Below are 23,007 nucleotides of genomic sequence, written 5' to 3' on the forward strand. Positions count from 1 at the left end.
GATGGATTGTGGTGAGAGGAGAGGGAGTTTGGGACGGAGGAGAAAGGAAGAGGTAAAGGAAGGAAAATCCAGGGAGAGACAGCAGAAGGCGGTTGATAAAGGTGGCAGTTTTGAAGGAGGGAGAAAGAGAAAATGGGAAATGGGAAGAGGTGGGAGGGAAAAGGTGAGAGGAAATGAAGGGGATAAGGGAGAGAAGCTGAGAGGGAGGAACCAGCATGGACAGTTAAGGTTAGGAAAGCAAACGGGAGGTCGGGCTCCAGAGAGAGGTGAAAGTAAGACTAGTCACATTTGAGATTCAAGAAAAAAGCAGAGATGAAGAGACGGAAGGGATGAAGAGTGGCATACAGCCACATTCAGTTCTTATACTGCTGCCTGGTTCATTTTCATCCGTGAAAAAATAGTTCTAACCTGATTGTACACATTTTCTTCATCATGAATGACATTGACATTTCGACATTTTATCCCATTAACTTGAAATCAGGAACGTTTACTTCGGCTTAAGAACGAAGCACAGCCAGACGTCTACGGCCACAGGCAATCACTGCCTTCAGACTGTGTCAGTACTATAAAAAAAAAAAAAAACAGCTGAAGGAAACCTAATTCTGCCTTGGAAAAATAATATATTGCAGTAAACGTTCAGTCTAATACATTTTATAGTTGCGTAGGTAATTCTGTTCAAAATCCTTGACTTTGGAACATTTTTGAGGAGAGTATTTAGAATATATTTGCGTATCATCGCAAATAAATAAATCAATGCTGTTTAGTCAGAATCAGAATGAAATGTCCAAGGTTGCCAGAAAATACAGTTTTGTTTACTTGAATTAAAAAAAAATGTAATTAACATTTGTTAATCAGCATTAACTAATGCTTTGTTGCAAACCTTGTGGCAGCAATGACAGCATCTTGATGTGTTTAATATCCAGTCAGAAGCCTCTGGTCCCTGTGTGTTGCTTCCAAAAGTATTCAACCTTAGAAGGGTTCAGCCGATGATCGATGGATTTAATGCAGCTGAGTCTGATTTAGTTATGTTTGTTGGAGAAACGAATTTGATCTTCATCAGATTGCTAATTAATGACAAGGGGCCAGTTTGGTTTCCTTATACTCGTGTTGCCGTCAAGACAAGATTGTGTACCTGTCATAAAAAAATAAATACTCTTAATACTTTTAAGAAAATTAAAAGACAATGTCAAAAAGTAGAGACACTTAGTGCCCATATATGGGGCATTTTGTATTTTAAAGCATGAGTCTCTGAGTTTTATTGAAGAACCAAAAAATATAAAAAATTGAAATTATCTTTGAAAAGTAGGCAGAAGCACTCCAATTCCTGCACTTTTCTTTTTCACGAGAGGGTGAAATATCTTAGATCACCAGACAAGAGAGACAAGAGAGTACATTTGTTGGTGCTTTCGGTTGCTTCATGTATTGTGTTTATATGACGTTGTTTCATTGGAGTGATGTAATGATTATAAGGTATGTGAGAAATGCTGGGGTAATTCTGTGAGGCAGAGTCGACTACGATTGTGAGTGAAAGAAACACATCTCAGTCGTCACCCCTCTCCTAAAACCGTTTCAGGGATTGATCTGTTGGGACTGAATTCGATTAAGATTCTCACTGTCTTGCTTCAATTCAGAATTGGTTCACAATTCAACACGACTCCAGCTAAGAGATACAACAAATTATTTTAAGGCTTTATCAGCTAAATTAGCAGTTAGGCGCATGCAGCTCTTTTTTATTTGAAAAGCAAATTACATACGGGCAGAAATGTAATAAAGTCAAATTTACTGACCTACATCATTGTCTAATTTTCTACAGTAAAACAATTTATGTGTTTTCTTCGTCCGAACACACTCCGAACGCAGAGTGCTGCACTGTGTGTTGGTGGTCTTGTCTGTTAAAGCAGCAGCGCTGTGCTTCTCCAACGTCGGTCTCTGGGTGATAACATTTCATCTTCCAAAGTTCTGCCTTTATTAAATTATTCAGTTGTTAAATCTAAAATGCTCCCAAATGCTTCATTTCACTCGGAGGCAAACTCCCAGACAACCCAAATACATTCAGCATTTTTTTATTTTTTTTTTGTTCTACGATGTTATTTTCACGAGCACATTGAAAAAGTTGAGGAATTTGTGAATCCTGCTTAGAAGCCTCACCAGAAAATAAATGTTCAATTTGGTGTTTGAGTGAATTTATGCAACCTCTCATTGAAAAGTTAATCCTTTGCAGACACAATGTGGAGATGTGCATCCAAATATTGACTTTTCTTCAAAACATGGCCCTTCGGGTTGCAAGCAGATCATCGCAGCTCATATTTGAATTGATTTTGATATAATGCTGCAGGAGCAAGAGGGAGAAACCCCATGTGATAAAAAGGTCTATACCAGGAGTGTCAAACATAAGGCCCGTGGGCTAAAACCGGCCCACAAGAGGCTCCAATCCAGCCCGTAAAACCACCAGCGCTATTTTACCGGTCTGGCCCACTCAAGATGACATTGATTGGTTTGTATGTAGCCTCTGAATCTACAATGTGTTTGACACCCCTGATATATACCCAGCCTGTGACATCTCTGTTATGCTGAAAGAGAAGGAGCAGATGTACCCAAGAGTTACATCTATCTACCCAAGTTCTTGTTTTTAACTTGAAAATGTACTTTGCTTAGAGGATTTCTGTATATCTAAAGCACTACTTATCCTATACAGTTCATTAATACTTCCATTTTTGAATTATTGTGGGAAAGTTTGGGGCAACACCTACAAATGATCACTCCTACCGTTGTGCACACTCTAGTAAAGACCTAGCATACTGATTGATAAGGCTTCCAGGACCACACTGACGCCTTATTTATTAATTCCGGTCAACTAAAACTCCCAGATCTGGTAGAAGTCGAAACTGCCAAATTAATGCACAAAGCTAGAAACAAGCAGCTACCACACAACATACGGAACCTTTTTACTGATAGAGAGGAGGGTTTTGATTACAGGGGGAATCTGGACTTCAGAACCAAGAGAGGAAGGGGTCCTCATTCACTGTCTGAATGTATGTGTATGAATGCAAAACATATTTATTTTTTAGATATGTTTGTGTATGTGTTTCTATATGTAGGTGCGTGTATATTGTGTGGTGAATATATATATATATATATATATGGATATTGGTTTAAGTATGTGATTGTAGACAAGTGAAGCGCCATATGCCTGAAATAAGTTGAGTTTGTTCTGATAGATAACTTGTGTATTGTTTCATATTTTACATAAGGGTTTATAATGTATTCATATTATTTTTCAACTAATTCAAATATCTGTGCAGTGCGCCATCTGCTTCTGCTTCTCCAACATCTATTTGTGTGTGTGCGTGTGGGTATTGTTTTTCCAATCATATGTCACAAATCTGAACATTGTATTATTGTTTAGCCCCAGCAGGAAATAAAACCAGGTGAAAATCAGTTCAGTATTCAGCGAGTTATGATTGATTATAAAGCGATGACACGTCATTGCTCCTGCCAAACCGATTAGGCTGAGCTGAGCGGGCGATCGGTCCAAGAAGGCGACGCCACCTTGCCAAAGCAAACATTGTAGTGACCGACCACACGAACAACAAAACCGCGTTAATCGGTCCATATGATGTCCACAAAACGGGACAAGTCGGATTTATCCGCTCCGGTTATCACTTCTGGGTCATCTCCGAACTTGTGCCCCTCCTTTCCGGCAGCTTGTAAAAAGTGTTTTGCGTTTTGTTCATTTGTTTTCTGAAATGTAAATGTGTTTCGGGACCTCTTAAGGTGTTATGGTACTGTAATTTTGTTTTATGACATGAAAAAATGTTTTCCAAAACGTAAATTCGTCTCACAATTTCTAAAAGTGTTTCACATGTTGTAATGCGGTTTTGCACCTCTCAGCCACCGTAGTTTACCGATTCCGGTAACTTTGCTGGAATATCCTTGTACCTATTATCCCTCAACCTGCCTCGTCTGTTTTCCCCTCGGATACAGATTTCATTCATTTCCCAAAATGCCAACCCTCAATCCTCAGAGCATGTGTTGCCTCCATCTGTTGTGTTTACGTGCGGTGAGATGAAAAGGAGCAGTATAGCCTGACATCAGAGAATAAGGTTCTCCAGTTGCGAAGCAGTGGGGTTGCACCCTCCTCCTCAAATTGCGGCACATCTCGTGGCTTCGCTGCACTCTGATCTATTGAAGCTGCTGTCAGCGGAGGAATTGGCATGTCTGCTTCTCCTATGATGGATTTCTTTTCTCCTCGCTGAATATTGGTGCGAACGGTTGAGTTGTGAAAGAATCTCTTTGTTCTTCGATCCGCAGGGACTGACACCAAGATGTCTTGTGTTGGTACTCTGGAAAACTGAGCAATTTTCTGCAATCAAACAGAGCTACAGCTGCACTGGAACTATGTAGACATTGTCTGATGTCTAAATTTGGCCCTTTTTCTGTGAATTATAAAAATACACCATCAAACAGTTGTCAGGTTCCAGGACTCGGGATGACAGTGTTAATCATTGCTGTATTTACTGATGCTCTTTCTCAAAACTCAAACTAAAATGATCTTGTCCACTCTTACTTATTCAACCGTTTCTCTGATTTCACTTTTACAGGCAGTTATATAAACGGCGACTGTAATTACACAACTTCTCCTTGCTTCAGGGGCACAGAACAGTGCTCAGAATAAACAACCATGATCATCTATAACTGTAACATGTCACGAATGAGTCAAGGCTCTCGAACAGCACCGTGGTGTGGGAATCATAAAACACTGAAATGCAGGAAGTCTATGACTGTTTGTTATCAGAAAAAAAAAAAAAATTCCCTCACATTTCCACTCGCAACGGGCAGAAAAAAGGTTTTCGAGGACAAGGTCTACAGAATCGTTTTTCTAATGAAGGACAGAAGTGCAGACAAATGGCATCTTGTAACTGTTTATTCAGATATCTAAATGTATTTGTAGATGATATCTGGAGCGAGTGGGTTGAATTCTGATTCAAGTCGGAACAGAGTACCTGTCTGGCATTAATAAGCTGACGAACACAGGCTGAAAAATGGATGTGTCACTTTAAATTCGGGTTTGGGTTATGAAATAGTGGCGCCACTGACAAATAACATATGGGTAAAAAAAAAAAGTGAGGCAAATTCAAATCAGCTACACCTGCAAAGTGACTCTGAGGTCAGTGAGATGGATTAAGCAGTCAAAAAGCTTGATTAGTTGTTTGTGTCTAACAAAACATCCATTTTTGTAGTGCCACCAGTTTTAGCTGCCACATCTAAATGCCAGATTGCTGGAATTTATGCTTGCTTTCCATTGTATTTGTGTCTCTGTGAAGTATGAAGGCATCCACTTACATTTTTCTTTTTTCCTTTTCATTGTCTTGAATGTGTTTTGTAAAGTTGCTGTGATACATTAGCCGACCTGTCAGTATTGTTTGTGTTTATCTAACGACCGAGTCAGTCTGGAATTCCAGCTTGAATCATCAATTGGAGGACGATACTCTATAATCTGGATGTTAGCAGCCACAAAACATGTGCGATAAATGACCAACATGGAGAGAGCAGCAGATAGGGTTTAAAATGGGAAGATCAGTTTTATTTGAGGCTGTTAATGTTGGAGACAGGCTAATATTAAGGTTGCTTACAGTCGGATATCTTTCCTTTTGCCATTAGGACAATGGCGTGAGGCCAGGACTGACGAGATGCTCCCATTTTAAAAAGGGGTTGGGTCAAATAGTAACTATTAGCAATGCTGTAAAGAGAGCCCAGCAGCTCAACAACTCTCACAGAAACTTCAGGTGTTGTTATTGTGTCACTGATTTCAAAGTAGTCATAGCATGTTACTACCAAAAATAGTAATGTGTTACTTATATGTCCTTTCTCCAGACCTTTGAGAAAATAACTTCAGTGTCTTTGTATAACGTTTCAACAGGTTATAGGATGTACATTATCTGCAAACATTGAAAATAATAAAGTTTGCTATACACGGTGGTTTTGCATCCTGCAGCGGAGATGTGGAAAGACGTAATGATTAGAAAGTAATAAAAAAATATATATATATTTATAGGGAAGTTACTGAGGGTTCACTCAGTGCTGGAGAGTTACTTTGAGGCTGTCATGCATAGAAACCATGAGCAACACTCACCTACAGCCTTCAGGGAGGCGTACTTGTTGAGATCCTTGTTTTGGAGCTGCTGCTGTTGCTGCTGCTGTTGCTGTTGCTGTTGGTGGTGCTGCTGTTGCTGCTGTTCGTAGACGTGAGCCAGCTGGCTGAGGGCAGGGTAAGGGTGCTGCTGAACCATGTTTGAGCCCGGTCCCACATTGTTGTTAATCTGACCACCCTCTGTGGACAAAGAGACACAACCAGGACAAGGTTACACAGTCACATTCAAAGTACCTGACAGCTCACTCCCATTTTTTTTTTTTTTTAGAGCTTTAATACTGCTGCTTTAGTCAATGTTCCACATGCTTCGCAGTTCTCAGGACTCCTGAGCATCAGCTGACAGACTTATGCCATCCTCTCCAGCTGCTGCCCATTGTATGACTAAACTGCCTGTTACACATTTGGACAGCGTCCAGCATGTACATGCACAGTATGAAAGCTGCACCTGGCGTCTATTACACGAGACTTTATGAGTAATTTCATCACATGTGCTACTATATTTTTGTCGGTACTCAAGCTGGAGTACACTGTGAATATACAATTTTACTGAATTACTGAGCTGTCGTTTTGATGCACATTTGACTCGAGTACCTCGTCCTCCTCATCTGGAGGACACCGTGCATCAATCCTAAATCCAGGTTTCAGCTGCTGTGTGTGGGGAAATGTGAGAGTCCCCAGTGAGAGCTGGCCATCACTACTGTTGAAAATGTCTGCAATGAGGTAACAATGAGAAGGATATTACACTGTTTTCCAATGAAAAGGGACATTTTAACAGTTGTTCAGCAACTGAAAATGAACTGTACTTTGTGTAGGTGAGCATGATTTCTGTCACCCAGCAGTAATATCTCCAGTTTTATCCTGAGCTTTGGGGCATTTCGGTGTGGACATTAGGGGTGGGTACTTTTATAGGTACCGACCAAATTCCGCTGGTACTCTCGAGTACCGATTCCCGCAAAATGAAACGGTACCTAAACGCATCCTTGTGACAGTGAGGGAGTGGAAGAGGAGGGGATTTTCCCAGCCGGACTTGAACAGAGCATTGTGCACAGAGTGGATGATGTCAGTAGCTGCAGCAGTCAACGGAGCAAGCATGGCTGATAGTAGAAGAAAAGTAGTGAAAAGTACGGCTCCACCTTTCAAAATGCGATGCAGATAACGCTCGCTGCAATATTTGTAACATGAAGTGCAAGGCCAACGACATGAAATACTTCTAATCTGAGGTTAGGCACAATCTTTTTTTTTCAAGTCTGAAGAGTGCACAATTTGAAGTAGCTGGGCTTTAATTTGTGCATTAAGACAAAAACAATGCCCACCCTACCCCACCTCAGCCCCCCCGACGGAACCACGCCCTTGGAAGACATTTTCAAAAAGGTCCAAGCACCGTTGTTGTGTAAATGGACCCCTATGCTTCAGATTTTCAAAACCTGTAAAGCACCTTTTCTTCAATTATCATATACTGCTCAGTCACAGGATGTACTACAGCTCTTTTCCACCTGGTTCAAGAAGCGCTATACATGCTATATTAATTACAGTATCATGGTTGCAAAACTGGCAAAGTGTAACATCTTCCTCTAATTAAAAAAGTGACAATTCCATTTCAAAAGCTGTGCAGAGGGCCGAGCAATGGGGAACTGCTGTAGCCGGGCTGCACAGTCTGGCTTTCAAGCGCAGCCGAATGTTAAACTATAACGTGGGAATTGTTCTCTCGCTGCGCTGAGCCCGACAGATAATTGCAAATTCCTGTTACTGAAGGCAAAGGTATCCCTGCTAAGTGAATACATTCTGCTAAAAGCCTCGCTACTGCCACTTGGTAATTCAAAAAAGATGAAAAAAGTTTCAAAAACGGAGGGCGAAACTAAAGGGGAAAAAAAAACGGGGAATTAGTGGAACTTGGAGAGTGACGAGGATTTACACAGATAGTAGAGGGAGAGAGAGAGAAAAGGTTTAAATGCGGTTGGCTGAAGCATAAATGGCAGAAATCATGAGGTGGAAAATACAAGATGGTAAGACAGATAAGAAGATGGGCAGTCTCAGAGAGTCCCAAGGTGTTCCTTCATTCCCATCCCGCTTTTTCTTAAAGCTGCCATTCAGATGACCTTTTGTTGCTCCACCACAAACAGAAATGGGGAAGTTGGGCGGCAACAAGCCGACGATATCGATTACCTCCACCTTTTTCTCCCTGTTTCATCTCAGCCAGACGCGTATTGTTGGGCTCCGATGTGCACACAAAGGCCTTAAACCTGCAGCGCTCCGACGTCAAGCCGGAGCAAGTTGCTTTGTTACTAATCAAACACTTAGCTCTGGCTCCGACTCGGACCAGAAACACACAGCGTCTGACTGACAAGGTGGAGAAAGAGTGGAGGCAATCCAAAAGAACATGGGAGAAAGAGAGAGAGGGAGACGTGGAAATGAAGACTCCCTGATGTGACGAAATGTCCTGTGGTGTTTGGAAGAAAGAAAAAAAAACACCCTGATGAAGAAGGGGTTCAAACAGGAAAGTGGAGCAGAAACTAGGAGGAAGTATCTCCACGATGCATAAAATGGTTAATGTCAATGTGTTTGACTGAGTTGGTTTGGTAACACTGGCTCGCTGAGGGCTTCATGAATGCTGGTGAGCAGAAAGACAGTATGTGAGAGGGCCGGGCATCGCAGAGAGACAGAGAGGAAGAGGAGTGTCATGGGTGGAATGGATGAGGAAGAAAAAGAGCTGAAGGCTTTGAGTTATCAGGATGTCGAAGCAATTTCTCCCTCATGAATTTGAAAGAATTTGTGAAAAATAAGAATAAAAACTGCGTTCACTCCAGTCACGATAAAAGCTGTTCCGCGGCTTTATTTTTTTCATAGCAGGCCAAAGTAGCTGGCATGAGGTCACCTATCTTCTCATTTCGTAATGGCTTTGGTCTGGTTGAGGAGCACATTTGTGAAATTCAATATCCTATCAAAGCTCAGGTGTGCCTCCTTTCCAAAGCACTCTGCCATGACCTGCTTCACAGTGAATCCATAAGCAGTCATGAATACGGCGGCGTAGAAATGCAGAATACATTGTTACATAAAGAAAATGATATCTGTGAAAGAGAAAATTGTCTTACATCCAGGCAACAAGTGCTTTACGTTGGTAATAGACAACAACCTGCTGGAGAGCCTGATAAGATGAAAAGTGAAATTATACCCACACGTACAGTCAATATAAAGCAGGATAGTCATTGCAATTTTAAAAGTATTTATTTGAGTTAAGTAGATCTATAGATACTTGTGTAAAACATATTGATTCCCTTTTTTTTTTTAAGTGAAATGCATCTCTAAATGTTGACAAAAGTATAACATAGAATTTTTATATTAAATGTCTTGATAAACAATGCTTTTATAAGGATGTCCTGTGCACACACACATCAGAACTCATTATTGCTTTGTCAGCATGAATATACCAGCTTAATCTGAAGCACTGACACAGATCTTAAATCAACTAGTGTGATTGTTGTGAGTCAGACACTAAATCATTCCATAATAAAAAGAACATAGTCCTCACCAGGCTGGCCTACATATATAGAAAAAAACTGAGTTCCAATTAAAACTAAGACTTTTCTTTTGGAAAGACTTTTTATTCGTAAAACAGAAACAGGACTTCTTGTTATTTGATTTTTCTTTGATTCAGTCCACCGAGTCTGTCTCCCATCGTATTTGATTAACTATGTCAATCCAGCCTTCAATCAAGATGCTTTACCTTCTCACTGGTTATATCTACCATGTTTACATGCAGGATATTCTTGAGTGTCTTGTCTTCGGGAGGAAATCGCAAAGGTACGGGATGTTGAAGCTAAAGGAGACAATCAAAGTTAAGTTTGTATAAGGATTTACACGGCCTAAGTAAATGTTTGACAAGTCTTCAATCCAAAAGAACTGTTTGCAGGGATTCTTTGTTGAATTTGCTTCTCGTTTCAGGAAGTGGAGATATTCATGCACCCTCAGACAGAAGAAAAAAAAGACAGAGGATGAATCTTGTTCCATAATGAGTTCTAGACAGTGGTGCGCATGCTTAGTAGCGGCGTTATCAAAAAGTCTTGTTTCCCCCCCGTTTCCATAGAGACAGAGTCAAATTATCGTCGAAAAGTTCCACCTTGGGAGCCATTTTCAACAAGTTGTGTTTTCAGTGGCTCCGAGCTCATTTGTTGTGTAAACAAGCCCCCAAAGCACAACAAAAGTTTTCCGTTGTCACTTGACAACGTGCCTAAGTTACAACTCAGTCATGTGTTGTGCTGTTTGTTACTCTTCTATATAGGCATCCTCTATTTCTGCCATTATCTTGACAAACGTGTGTACTTCTCTAGTTGTCGCAGTCTTAAAACCATTCACTTTAGAGGTATGCTGATGCAACTAAGCAATGAATATGAATGAGCCTCATCTTGTTTTTGTGACTTGTAGGGTTTCACATTAATTTCTAAAACTCCAAATGCACCTGTAAATGAATTCAATGTTTGAAACAACCAGATTCAAGATATATTTCTGAAGTGCTTGAGTATATAGTCATGAAAGAAGGTCCAAGAGAGGTGATGAACAGATATTACTGGACACATTTTGTAGGATAGGAGTCATCTTTGGGATATACATAGATTCTGCACTGTTTGCTTACAAAAGCAATTGTCATTCAAGTGTCTCACAAATATATCAAAAGACTCTCATTACATCTCAGTATGGATACAAGAGTGGTAATGGTAATAGAAATTTGAGCCCCCATGCCGACTCAGATCAAATTATTCACATCGTCAGCTTTACTGTGATCGAAGCTCCACCTCAGGAGATCCATCTTAATCTGCTACATCATGAGCTCAGTCAAGAAGAGTGAAAACAAACAAGGCGACTGTGAGACATCATCCCACCTCAAACCCGTTCGACAGGATGACTGGCAGCTGTCACCAGGGCGTCCAGCACCGTGATGAAGGCCCAGCGGTGTGGTCACTGCCTGAACCATAACAAACTGATTCTCTGAGGTCACTGCAGCCCTCTGCCTCGGGCTACGGCTGACCTTTCTTCCTGCGGCTGAAACATTTCCTCACGATGGGAACAAGCAGCAAAACACAGAATTGAAAATGAGGAGAAACACAGTGTATAAATTTAGGTTCCGGGTCAAACAAAGAGCCTAAATCCTTCAAAAAACTATATTCTTGACCGGATCTTTGAACAAGCGTTTACTCACAGAATGAAATCGGGTTGTGGCTTATAAACAAACTCTTGCAGAGAGAAATGTAATTCTCACGAGGCAAAATATTCATTTGTGCTAAAAAAACAAGTTTGATTCTCTCAGTAATTTGAGACGTTCACAGCTGATGTACTATATAGACAACATGGAATAAAGTCTGCACAGTAATCAAAGTGGGAGCATATACAGTACAGAAGGTAAACAGAAGTTTATCAAATTCATTCAGTTACACTGAAAAATACGATACTGTATGGTCAAGTTTCATCTCATCTGCTTATTGATCACAGCTTTAAATAATGTGTCTGACAGGTAATAAGGACTTTTGCAGCTGTAACTTAAAAGAAATGTGTGTGTAGCAATTACCAATGCCAATATCGGGTACCAGGTCTGATACTGCATGGACCTGTACTCATGAAAGATCCCTGATGGTGAATATTTTGTCAGCAGTAGGTAGACAATAGAGGACGAGCGATGTCAGTGGTTTGGAGATTCTTCAATATTAATGAGAATAAGAAATGTAAGGCAGAGTGTAAATTATGTTCTACCAAAATATCAAGAGTTTGTACAACACCAACAACGTAATCTCCAGAGACACTCGGACCAGCAGAGTCAGCCTTTTTATTGCACCATTTACTGCACAAAACCCAATCAAATAATTTCTGGTGATACTATAAATTAACACAAGACATTATACAGTGTTCATATCGATGCCGCTTTGCTCTGCAGTGTGTTTAATTGTTATAGTTTGGCTATAACTGTACAAAGATTACTATTTAATCAGTTGTCTTTGTTAACCATTTAACCCTGGAACCTGTCACATCTTGACATCAGCTGAGGAGAATGCCCCACAGCTGACCACAGCTGTTGTAAACGTACAATCCAGTCCAATCCTCTGTTAGAAGAAAGACTTTTCACTCTGAATAAACTCATTCTCCCTGAATTTAACATCAGGCTTAGTTTTATAGAACCCTTTTTTTTTTTTTTTTTTTGCACATTTCTATATATATGTTAATATAAATGAAGCCCCTGGTTAGATATTAGTTCTACGTTGCTCATTTGTGTGTTAAAAGTAAGGAAGCACGGCCAGAACCACGGTGTGAGTTAAGGTAAGTGACCTACCGTGTGATGCCTGCATGTTCTTCCTGCCTGCATGAGGGTTTTTTTTGTTTTGTTTTTCCAAGGTAATACTACAGCTTCCTTCCACAATCATTAAACTTGCTTTTGGCGGCAATTATCATCACAATTAATATGATGCCAGTCAGCTCATGTCAGCTCAAATTCTTTGCAGGTACACGACCCAAATTTGATTAAAGAGCGATTAATGCATGGTGGTCGCTGATGAAGTATTATACACTTTGACTGTATAAACATTATGCAACAGAGCTTTCATAACTTCCGCAGGAGTGCTTTGTGCACACAGTAGGCTTATTGTGTCATTTTTAGCCTTCTGAGAGCGCAGCGAGAGCTCCAGAAGCCAAATGCTTCCATTGCTTACACCAATGCTGATCTCCATTTGGAAATCTTTAGTTTGAGCAGCTCAGAAGTCTTTGATTTGTGCTGTGCTCCTGCCAACACTCTGCGAAGCAGTCAGAGCCCCTCCTAAAGGGGTCTACGCTGTGCTAGACCTAAAATAAGGTGCTCTAACAAAGCAATCGTATTTTGATGATTATATATTATTTCATACTCGATGTAACAAACGGAACAGGCTGTATGGTGAAATTGCTGCTATGCAAATGAATTTAAACGTGAACAAGTTTGGTCTGACTGAAGAAATGACCTATTATTTAATCTAATATATTATTATCCTTCCAGTCCAATAATACTACAATACAGTTCTTCCAGTCAGTACTGCTGACCTCATCAAGCCCTGCCAGGTACGTTGTTTATAACGCTGTAACGGATCTCACAGACAGTTGTTCAAAAGGTCAGCTGTCAGTATTTTCCTCTGACGCTTGTGAGTTTGACAACAGGACTGCCTGGCTGTGCTCATTACTGGCTGATGTGATTATTCATTTCCTTCCTTTGTCTCACAAAAATGACTTTTTTTAAAACGGACAAAAAACAAGTCTATTTTTTTCTGAAGAGATCGCCATGGTCTGCTGATGGAATTAGAGGAAGCAGTGGTTGCGTTAAAAGGCATGCCACCGTTCAAGTCCTAATTTCAGCATTAAAGATGAAAAAGACATTTACATGAGTTTAAACTGCAGGGCAAAGGCGCGGGGATGTCAGGATTACAGTAAGTGTGACTGCGCTGATGAGACAGCATGTGGATGATGAGCTTATGACCGCTAGGTAACAGACAGTGCAGTCAGCGATGAGCAGCGTGAGCGTGCACGGCATAGAGCTGCAGAGACGCACAGGACCAAAAACGCAGGGTGATTTCAAAGCCTCTCTCTCTCTCTCTCTCTCACTCTCTCTCGGGAAGTAGCGAGACATCCAGCATGGAGCCGTGAGGCAATCCTCCAGGGGCAGAGGTGGTATCTGTGCTTTTCTCATGTCCCAGACAAAAATATATTCTGTTCCGCTGCACACAGAAGCGGTTGGAAATAGAGTAGACAATGCTTTCATCCGAGGCCCCTTGATGTGTGCTGTATAGACGCGTGTGTGTATGTGTGTGCAAAGGGAATATGCAGAGGATGAAAACATAAAGACAGACGGAGATTTCACAAGCAGAGCCAGAGCACATGTATGTAGGAGTGCCTCATGCTTGGCCTGGCTCCATTGCTACTGGCTGTACAGTGTAATTTCACCGCGTGTTTGATTCGGCGCTGAAAATTGTAAGCAGCTGACTCATCTATTATTCCCTCTTTCTCCTCACTCTGCAAGTGGATAAACCCTCTTCTTTTCTTCGGCTGCAGCACCGCTTTCTCTGTCATTACTCATCTCTCTCTTCCTCTCTCTCTCTTGTCATGGCAACAGTATTCTCTCGTGTAGTATTTGCTCTGCAGCACACGGCGAGTTCGCATTGTCCCGCAGTCACCCGCGCCCACATATCAACAGGCAGGCCTGCTGTACTGTACTGAAAAAGTCATTGTTATGCAACCCTATGTTATGCTGCCTGCTGCTCCGTCGGTCTGTCTGTTTCCATGCTTGCAGCTGATGGTTCAGGTTTCGGCTTTTGCCTTGTCTCAGCTCGTTCTAGGTCACATTTTAGCAGCTTTGTCTTGTCATAAAAAAAATTAATAAATAAATTTTAAAAAAAGCATGCATGTTTTATTGAAAGACTTGCTCCAGTTTGGTTAAAAAGACAATTTTATGAGTCACTGCAGGGTAAAGCACTTTGACGCTGAATAAATGTTGTCACAAAAGTCTGCACCAACAACAGGAACCGGTGTAAACAGAGGCTCACGATGAAAGCTGAGACGTGTGCAGTTGTCCAAAGGCTGCTTGCCTGTATTATTTTGTGAAATCGGGGCCGATGCTAAACATCTCTCTGATATTAGCTCAGGGGAGTCACAGGGAAATAAAGTGACACACTTCCTAACAATGGAAACATTTCTGACAAGTTAGTTTATCACTTGTGAGAAATCAGTTTCTCGTTTGATGGCACACACACACACACGCACGCACGCACGCACGCACGCACGCACGCACACACACACACACACGCTCCTTCTCGAGTGGAAGTGTGTGGGGTCCACTATGTCTCTCAGCATATCCATATTTTGTCACACTGAGACGATAAGCAGGTTATGTGTGAGGTTGTAGTTGAGAGCTCCTTCTTTATTTGCCCCCCCCCCCCCCCCCCCCCCCCCCCCCCCCCCCCCCCACACACACACACACACACACACACACTTCCCACTCGGTCTGTTTACAGCAGATGAGAAGCTGCATCTGTTTCGACCTCATCCCTCCGGCCTGTATCTCTGCCTTGCAGCGTGGAGTACAGCGAGGATCACAGACTGAGTAGGGGGCCTTGTGATAGGCCCGCTGAGCTCGGGGGGAATTTTGCCCACAGCCGAAGCTGTGAAATCCCCTTTGTGTAGCGGGCCAAAAAGGTGAACGAGCACAAGTGAGTGACGTCTTTGGTGACCTGTTGGGAGAGGTTCATTCCTGTGTGATTGTGAGAAAGCTCATCAGCTGTTTGTGATCCACAAAGAGGAACGATTGTTGGAGTGGAAGCAGTACGGACTGTGCAGGACGAGCAGATGTCCGAGGCTTCGTGGGTCTTGCTGCCTGCTGGCACTGTTAGCAGTGGGAGACAGGTCAGGAGCGCGAGGGCAAAAGACCTCACGGAGAGAAACCATTTGACAGCAACGTTCAGACTTTGAAAGACTTCCAGCTTTATGGGAGTCAAACAAACAGTGTACAGCTTTAGAGGTGCTTCAGAAGTCACAGAGTGGCCTCAATGAAAAAAGTCGCAACTTGTACTGTGGGGTGAATCGTTGGACTAAAGATCAAACTAGGGAATGAAAATCCCTATTTCAGTTAAAACTAACGTTAGCTTGAACCTGTTGAAAATGTGTGACCAGCCATCGGAAAACTTAGCCAAGAGTAATAATAATTTTTAAAAATTAATCTGTTGGATAAAAAGTAAAGAATTTCTTATAGAGGTAATAGAGTATTTAGTATTCAACTAGAAGAAATTCACAAGCGATTGAAATGTGGACATTTCTATTCAAGATTTATATCTACCAATCACCTCAGCATTCTGTTAATAAGTTACTGTACCTTGAATGGGTTAACAAGTTGAGGACACTCATTTGCATTCATGAGGTTCCACACAAAAATGTATTTTTGCTATGGTAACTCACCTGAACTGAGTACACATAAATCTGTGGAACAATTTAAGTCTTGACATTGTGATTGTAGTGAGTTTTTTCAACTTATTTACTTATTTCAAATTTCAAATTTCTTTATTTTATATACGATTATATTCTACATTTAAAATTGTTATTGGTTTAAGGGATCGTTTGGTTTGATTTGCATGTTTTACAAAGATGGCTGCATATATTGGAGAGTGGATGAGTTAAAAGTACAGTTTAAATAGTTGCAATGCCAACGAGAAGTACTGTTGAAACAGCCTTAAAGTTAAGCACATTAATACTGACTGTAACCAGAACCCCTTAATGCACTGTCGTACTGAATATTGTCATGTTGAAATGTGGACCTTTTAAACATGCATGGTTGCATAAATGAAATGTTACTTTAGCAGTCCTAGATTCATATCGTTAAGCGACCCAGTGGGATTAAGTGCTGGAAAATTAGCATAAACACATCCCATTGTTACTGATGGTACCAAACGATAAAAGGATACTATCATATCGTAGTCATGTCACTGGCACCATCAGTCATTTATTTGCCCACAAAACGCAGCCTGGAGGACTTGGGCGTGAATAACATATCTCATGTAGCGTAGCCTTAAGCCTCCAGCATGGATTTAAATGCACAACACTGTCTGTCTGCTCCAAAGCAATGTGTCACATGCTCAGCCTTATATATGGCCCTGTTTTCCAAACATTGTTCATCTCATTATCATCACCATATGCTTCGAGCTTTGTCTTCACTCATTAACGCATCAGCACTCACCCATTTAGAAAGCGATAGAGGAGTGGAGCTACGGGAGTCAGTGTTGTGAAAAGCTCAGGAGATGTGCACAAATGTGCCACTGAGTAATGTGTAGAGTCATCTTTGTGCCAAACCTGATCACATGTCTCAGAATTCCCCGCAAGGCCTGACCATTAAACAGATAGGAGTGTGATGTAGAGACACAGTATTATTGAAAAGTCTGTCCTGGGAAATGGCGGGGGGGAGATGATAGCAGAGAGAATGGCTTATCTATGCTTAATTGTTCCTCCCTGAGCCTTTTGAAAGCACAATGACTTTCGCTGTACCTTTTTATGATTAGAGCTTTCTGTCATACCTTCCTCATTCTGAAGTGCTATCGATTTCTATTGTTCTTTTCTTGTTGCTTGTGGAACATTTGCAGCAGAAATCAACAGCTGTCTCCCTCTGGCATTGTTTTGTCATAAGACAATGTATTGACTAATGTCCCACAGGACATTGTTAAAGGTAGTCACTGAATCCATAGTGAGATATCAATTTGATAGCCACAATAGCAATATCTCAGTCCACGGGAGCTGTGTTATAAAGGTTATCTGCTCTGCAAGGGGGCTTATCCAACACTGAGTCCAAAGGAAAAACCTAAAAGAAAAGAAATACCTGCTGTTAATGACCATCTGCGTCCCATGAGTTGATTCTTTTTTTTTTTTTTATATTCTACTTCAGAAATGGTCTACCAATCATTCACAACATTAAAAGCACCAGCATGTATAAAGAATAACCTTAATTAAATTCTATTAAGCAGAGTCATATTTCTATTAGAAGGTCAGTACTTCAAGTTGATACATTGGATGCAACGGTCAATTTATCTCAAAGTCATTGTGATAGTGTCTCCAAGGTGGCAGTTCTTGTTCGGGCATCAGAGCAGAGGAATGTCGTGATTACATGACAACAAGTTACAAGTGAAAAAACACTGTTTTTTCTGTAATGGAAAAAGAATAAAAAAGATCGATTCAAAGACATTTGCATTTAACTTATCTATTTCTTTCTTCTTTGTGGTTCTATTGTTGTGGTTAACTGCGGCATACAGGTATGACTTCATCAGAGTTTTATCTCCATCCAACTTTTAAGCCATAAAGCAGATGGAGGTAGTCATTTGTAACAGCATTATAATGTGTCATTGCAACTGACTTCACACTCTACTAAAACAGGTAAATGAATCTACCCTGTGGCATCTGCATTGCACGAGTGGATGGAAACAACTCAAACGTGAAAGGGCACTGGAGCAAACTAAATTCAAAATAACACCTCCACATACGTATAAAGACCTGTTTATCAGATCCTTAAAACCACAAAGTCCTGTGCGCCGCTGAGTGCTGACAGATGTGTGGGAGAACCTCTGGTGGAAAGCAAAATGTGTTAAGAAGTTGTTTTGAAAGGAAAGCAGAAGAATGCCATTTATTAAGTGCATTTTCATATCAACAATGATCAAACACATTAGTCCTACGCCGAGAGCAACCATCTTATGAGTGTTAATTAATACATTAGCAGCGTCATAGGCCACAGCTTGTGAAGGGGCACAAAGAGGGCCATCGGATCTATTACAGAATCTTCCATCAACATTAAGTGAAGTTTTATTTTATTCATTTATAGGCTCCAATTATGTGGCCATACTGGCGTGAAGCTTACGAGAAAAGGTAGTGTGATGCATCTCTGAACTCAGGCCCCGTTTACACGACAACGTTTCAAGTGGAAACGCACTGTTGTTGCATTTTTGGCTGGAAAAAAAAAAGATTTGTGTTTACACGTAAACTGCAGAAACACTGAAAACAATGCATTGTTCATGTTGAGCCACAAGTGAATGCTGTAGTTTGTTTTGTAATGAAACAACAGGCCCAGAGAACAAAACTCTAGAGACTTTAACAATGGTGAGAACACGGACCGTCGTATGGACAGATGACAATGCTGGATTGCTTATAACATTTTCAAAAAAGTTGCTTGTTTAGTGGCTCCGAGTACCAATGTCGTGTAAACGGACCCCCAAAATGTAACGAAGGTTTTACGATTTCACTTGAAAACGTTGTCGTGTAAAAATGGCCAAAGTCCATTAGTAACCGGACTCACTTAGATGGAAAAGTACAATGAAATTAAAACCGTCTGAATTATTTTTATTTGATACAATTCTTTTTTGTGAAGAAAAGTCCATCCGATAAGAGCCTTGGGGCGGCCATTTCTAGTGGCTACTGACTGGGTGTTCCTTCCTGTGACAGTGCTGATCAGTCACTGTGCCTCAGAGAAAGAAAGAGAGAGAGAGACAAGCTTGCTCTAAAAACAGAGAAATAAATACCTGCTCCACTACAGCACATGATTGACACAGAGAAAGCCTTATTCATCATGATGATGGAGCACCATTCAAGGAAACGGAGCATCCACAATCACATCTGGGCAACTTGTTTTTATCAACGCTCTTATGTTTCTCTTACGGAAAAAATGCATCGAAACAAAAAATGTCATGACCTGATTTTAGGGTTTACATGTTCAAAGTTCATTTCAGTCTTTGTGAACTTCTGATTAGCTGCCAACGCAGTGGCACCGCGACTTACTGGGCCCAACTATTTCCCCTCCATCATCCAGTGTTATGAGTCAGCAGTTTGACTGCCGCTCTATCAACTGAGGGCAACATGCTGTTAGAGACAAAGCCAGACAGACAGAGTAAGACAGATTGGGAGGGAGGCAATGGAAGATGGTGATGATAATGATGTGTGTCACCGTGGGGGGGCTGACACCTCTGACAACATGTCAGCAGTGTCGACCCAGATACCACCAGTGACAGACAGACAGACAGGACGCTGCTGAACTTGCCTTGCGAGAACCTGTCAGGTATTTGTAGTTCTTATTATAACTAGAGTAGACCCACACACGTGCATACATTTAAGGAATGTAATTACAAACTAAATGTATTTTTGTGATAATATCAGGAGTCTGCATTAGTATTGTATTGCCTATGCTTCAGCTTGAGCTGAAAGTCTGCTGTGCAGGTTTTACAGAGCTCAATTAGCATTTTATTAGTGTTTTGGTGTATAAAGCTATGAACATTGCATCATGCACCTTGAAATTGTGAGACAAATCAGCGTGACCAAAACAGCAAATAGCTGAGTGAAAGGCGTTTGCTTTTGCTTATGAAAGTTTCAAGGCCACCTTAGGCACCATTTACACATCAACATTTCAAGTGAAGATGCATAGTTTTTTGTTTGAGAAAGGTTTCGCGTTTATACGGCAACAGTTTTGAAACGATGTCCGTTTACAGGAAATACTGAAAATGATGTAATTTTCACTTTGGGCCACGAGTGAATGCTGTTGATTTGTGCTGGGAGACGAAGTCCGAACATTTTCAAAAAGTTCCATCTTTGGAGCCTTTTCAGTGGCTCCGACCGGCATTGTCAGAAAAGTTTTGCATTTTTAATTAAAAACATTGTGTGTATACAAATTACAAAACAGGGAGTGCAAGGCAAATGCTGGTTATTCTTTCACATTGTACTATTTAAAGGGTCTTGATTTGAGGTCCGGTTTGGGGACCGTGTGCCAGTTGCATGTTGTCCTTGTGCACGCGTGAGTTATCTATACATACTTTGCCAGTTTTCCTTCCACAGTCTAGAAAAAATTGTGGTGAAGGCGACTCTAACTGGCCTGTAGGTATGATTGTGAGTGTGTGTGAGAGAGTCCCTGCCTCACTCAGTTTGCAATGGACTAGAAACGTGTCCAGGACGTTACCTGCCTTCATTGTTAGTGAGGATCGGCTCCAGCCCAAAGTGATCCTTAATTGGATAAAGCAGCATAGAAGATGAATGGATTGATAGTTAAAAAGGTAACTGATCTTGGTGTTCTGGTGCTCTGGACAGTTTGACTTCTTCCTTGTGTGTATCACCATCTGAAGATGACCCTCTCTGCATTTTGAAAACACGTATTCGTCCTACTGCAGGTTTAATAGCCACCATGGGTTCCCCTGCAAATACATAATTAAGGATACTATCTAGATGCCCGTTAAAAGGGCATTTCAAAGATTTTCTGGAGTTTAGTTTCCTCTATAAAAGGTGTGAGGATTTGCTTGGGGCATGCCAGTGTTTGAAAAGATTAACCCTTTTAATACCACCAAGGTAATCTTGTTTGCTTTGTGAGAACGGCCTGAACAGCTCAACCTTTTCTCTGAGAAGATGGCTGGGTTTGTTTGTTTTTTTTTTCAACACACTCATTTACAAAATTACCAACTTTGGGTGGGGCCAACCTGAGACAATCATCACCTCGATTTTTAATCGTTTGGAATAACTGAAGGCACGATTCTGATAGCCGATAGCATTTAATTAAACTCTTTGAATTTATTCCCCTTGATGTCTCTGACCTACAGTCTGCTCGGCTGACTTTGTTGAAGAGAGGCTTTATATTTAAAAGCTTTAGTCTGCTGCACCTGGCCCTCGGGCTGAATCCCTGGCAGGTTTAAGCGTTGGAGCACAGCTGTGAGGGGCTTTTCTTGGCCTGCGAAGACAAGGCAGGTCAGTAGGAAGCTTTCTTCTCATTCATCCCTGCACAGACAGTCAGCCAGCCAACCAGTCTGCAGCAGCAGGATGAGAAATGCCTGGCAATAAGTGCTGAACGCAGGCGAAAAGCAGCTCCAAATGCGAGCGATAGCGACTTAAGCTGGGTGCAGTTTACGCGACATCAGAACAATCTAATCAATCCCAGGCTGCAATTAACAGGCTTTTTTTGTTTGGTGAACAAAGGAAGGGTTTCGAGGTGTATGTCTAGGGAGGTTCAGAACAAATAACCCCTTGTTACACGCTTCCCAGAATTGCCTGAAAGCACAGCAGCTCGATATCTACAGTTGTAATTTATTTTGCTGGTAGGACTCATGAGTTTATGACATTTAGCAGTTTCCCAACAGCAACAGCCAAACCGTAATCCTTTCCCCCCTTATTATTATTTCTTTGGTGTAGTATTGTCAACCTCCCCCAAATAAGCCCAAAGGCATCAATGATGAAGGGAGTCGAGGCGAGGCATGCGATCGCCTCGTATCCTGCTTGTTGCTCCATCTGTGAGGGACATAATCTGTCTCATGCTCCTTCTCATGCTCCTTCTCCTTCATTCTCCTTCTTCCTTCAGATAAAACACTAGCATTGCCGTCTGTTGGCTGGCTGGGAGTCCTGCTACAGGAGGTTTTAACTTCACCAAAACTGCAATATGTTTCGGACCATGCGTTTGCTGGCATGCAGGAAAGGGCTGTTGGACCCGTATTTGCATAATTGTAGACATTGCACAATTTTTTGTGAGAGGAGGGAGGCTACAGCAGAGGCAGATTGAGAGGCTTGGTATTTAGAGGGATGTGTCCTCTCCCTCTCTCTTTGCTTCAGCGTCGCTGCCATATGCCTGTCTGATATCAGCACATGGTAGGCAACACACGCTCATCCATGTCCCTGTTTATTTGTGTACCTGTTTATCTTCTTTCTCTTTTCATTGCTTGTTTTTCCCCCTCAATCCCCTTTCTCCCGTAGTCAATCTGTTGTCAAAAGCTTCCAGAGTATTTATCTGCCTGTAATATTGTTTTTGCTCACACCGAGAGAGAGAACAGGTCAGCACACTCTCACTGCATCATTAAATGCTCCAAATGCACATATCCGAAGGGCTATCTGATACCTCTCTCTTGCTTTCCTCCAGCCAGTGAAAGATTTGGTAGAAATGAAATATTATTTCAGGAACCTCGAAGTGCTCCCGAGGGATCCTAATGCTAAGAGGGACAGATTATCCTGCAAGTGAGTCCCACACTCCACCTCAGGACCTGTCTATTCATCCACAAAAGATGCTTAGGTGACAATCTATTATTAGCAATATAAACTAAGCACAGCGCATATTGATGGCCCACTGCGCTGCAGGGATCGACTTGAGCAAGACATCCGATACTCCCCGAGAGAGTTAGGGATGCAAGTGAAAAAGGAGAGGGGAAAGAAAAAGTAGGTTACAGAAGAAAGACCGGCAGCCTCACTCCATTCGTAAGCAAAAGCACACAAGCACTGGCATGGTGCAAAGTGTACAGTGTGTGTCTCATTGTATTTTCTATGAATGTGACTCTGTTTCTTTGCAAGAAGGAGGGCTGCAAGAGTTGCAGCATCGC

At 41.5% G+C, this 23,007-nt stretch overlaps 1 protein-coding gene across 1 annotated transcript in view; it reads right to left on the reverse strand.

The window, feature by feature from the left end:
* shisa9a (shisa family member 9a) overlaps positions 1–23,007 on the reverse strand; it is a gene marked incomplete at both ends in the record, with an annotated part of 49,748 nt that overhangs the window by 6,072 nt on the left and 20,669 nt on the right. Inside the window, one exon of the mRNA XM_080483580.1 lies at positions 6,134–6,331. Within this exon, the coding sequence (XP_080339706.1) occupies positions 6,134–6,331 (198 nt within the window). The remainder of the gene's footprint in view (positions 1–6,133; positions 6,332–23,007) is intronic.

The sequence above is a fragment of the Lipophrys pholis genome (genome assembly GCF_963383615.2).
Source record: "Lipophrys pholis genome assembly, chromosome: 1".
NCBI classification, from domain to species: domain Eukaryota; kingdom Metazoa; phylum Chordata; class Actinopteri; order Blenniiformes; family Blenniidae; genus Lipophrys; species Lipophrys pholis.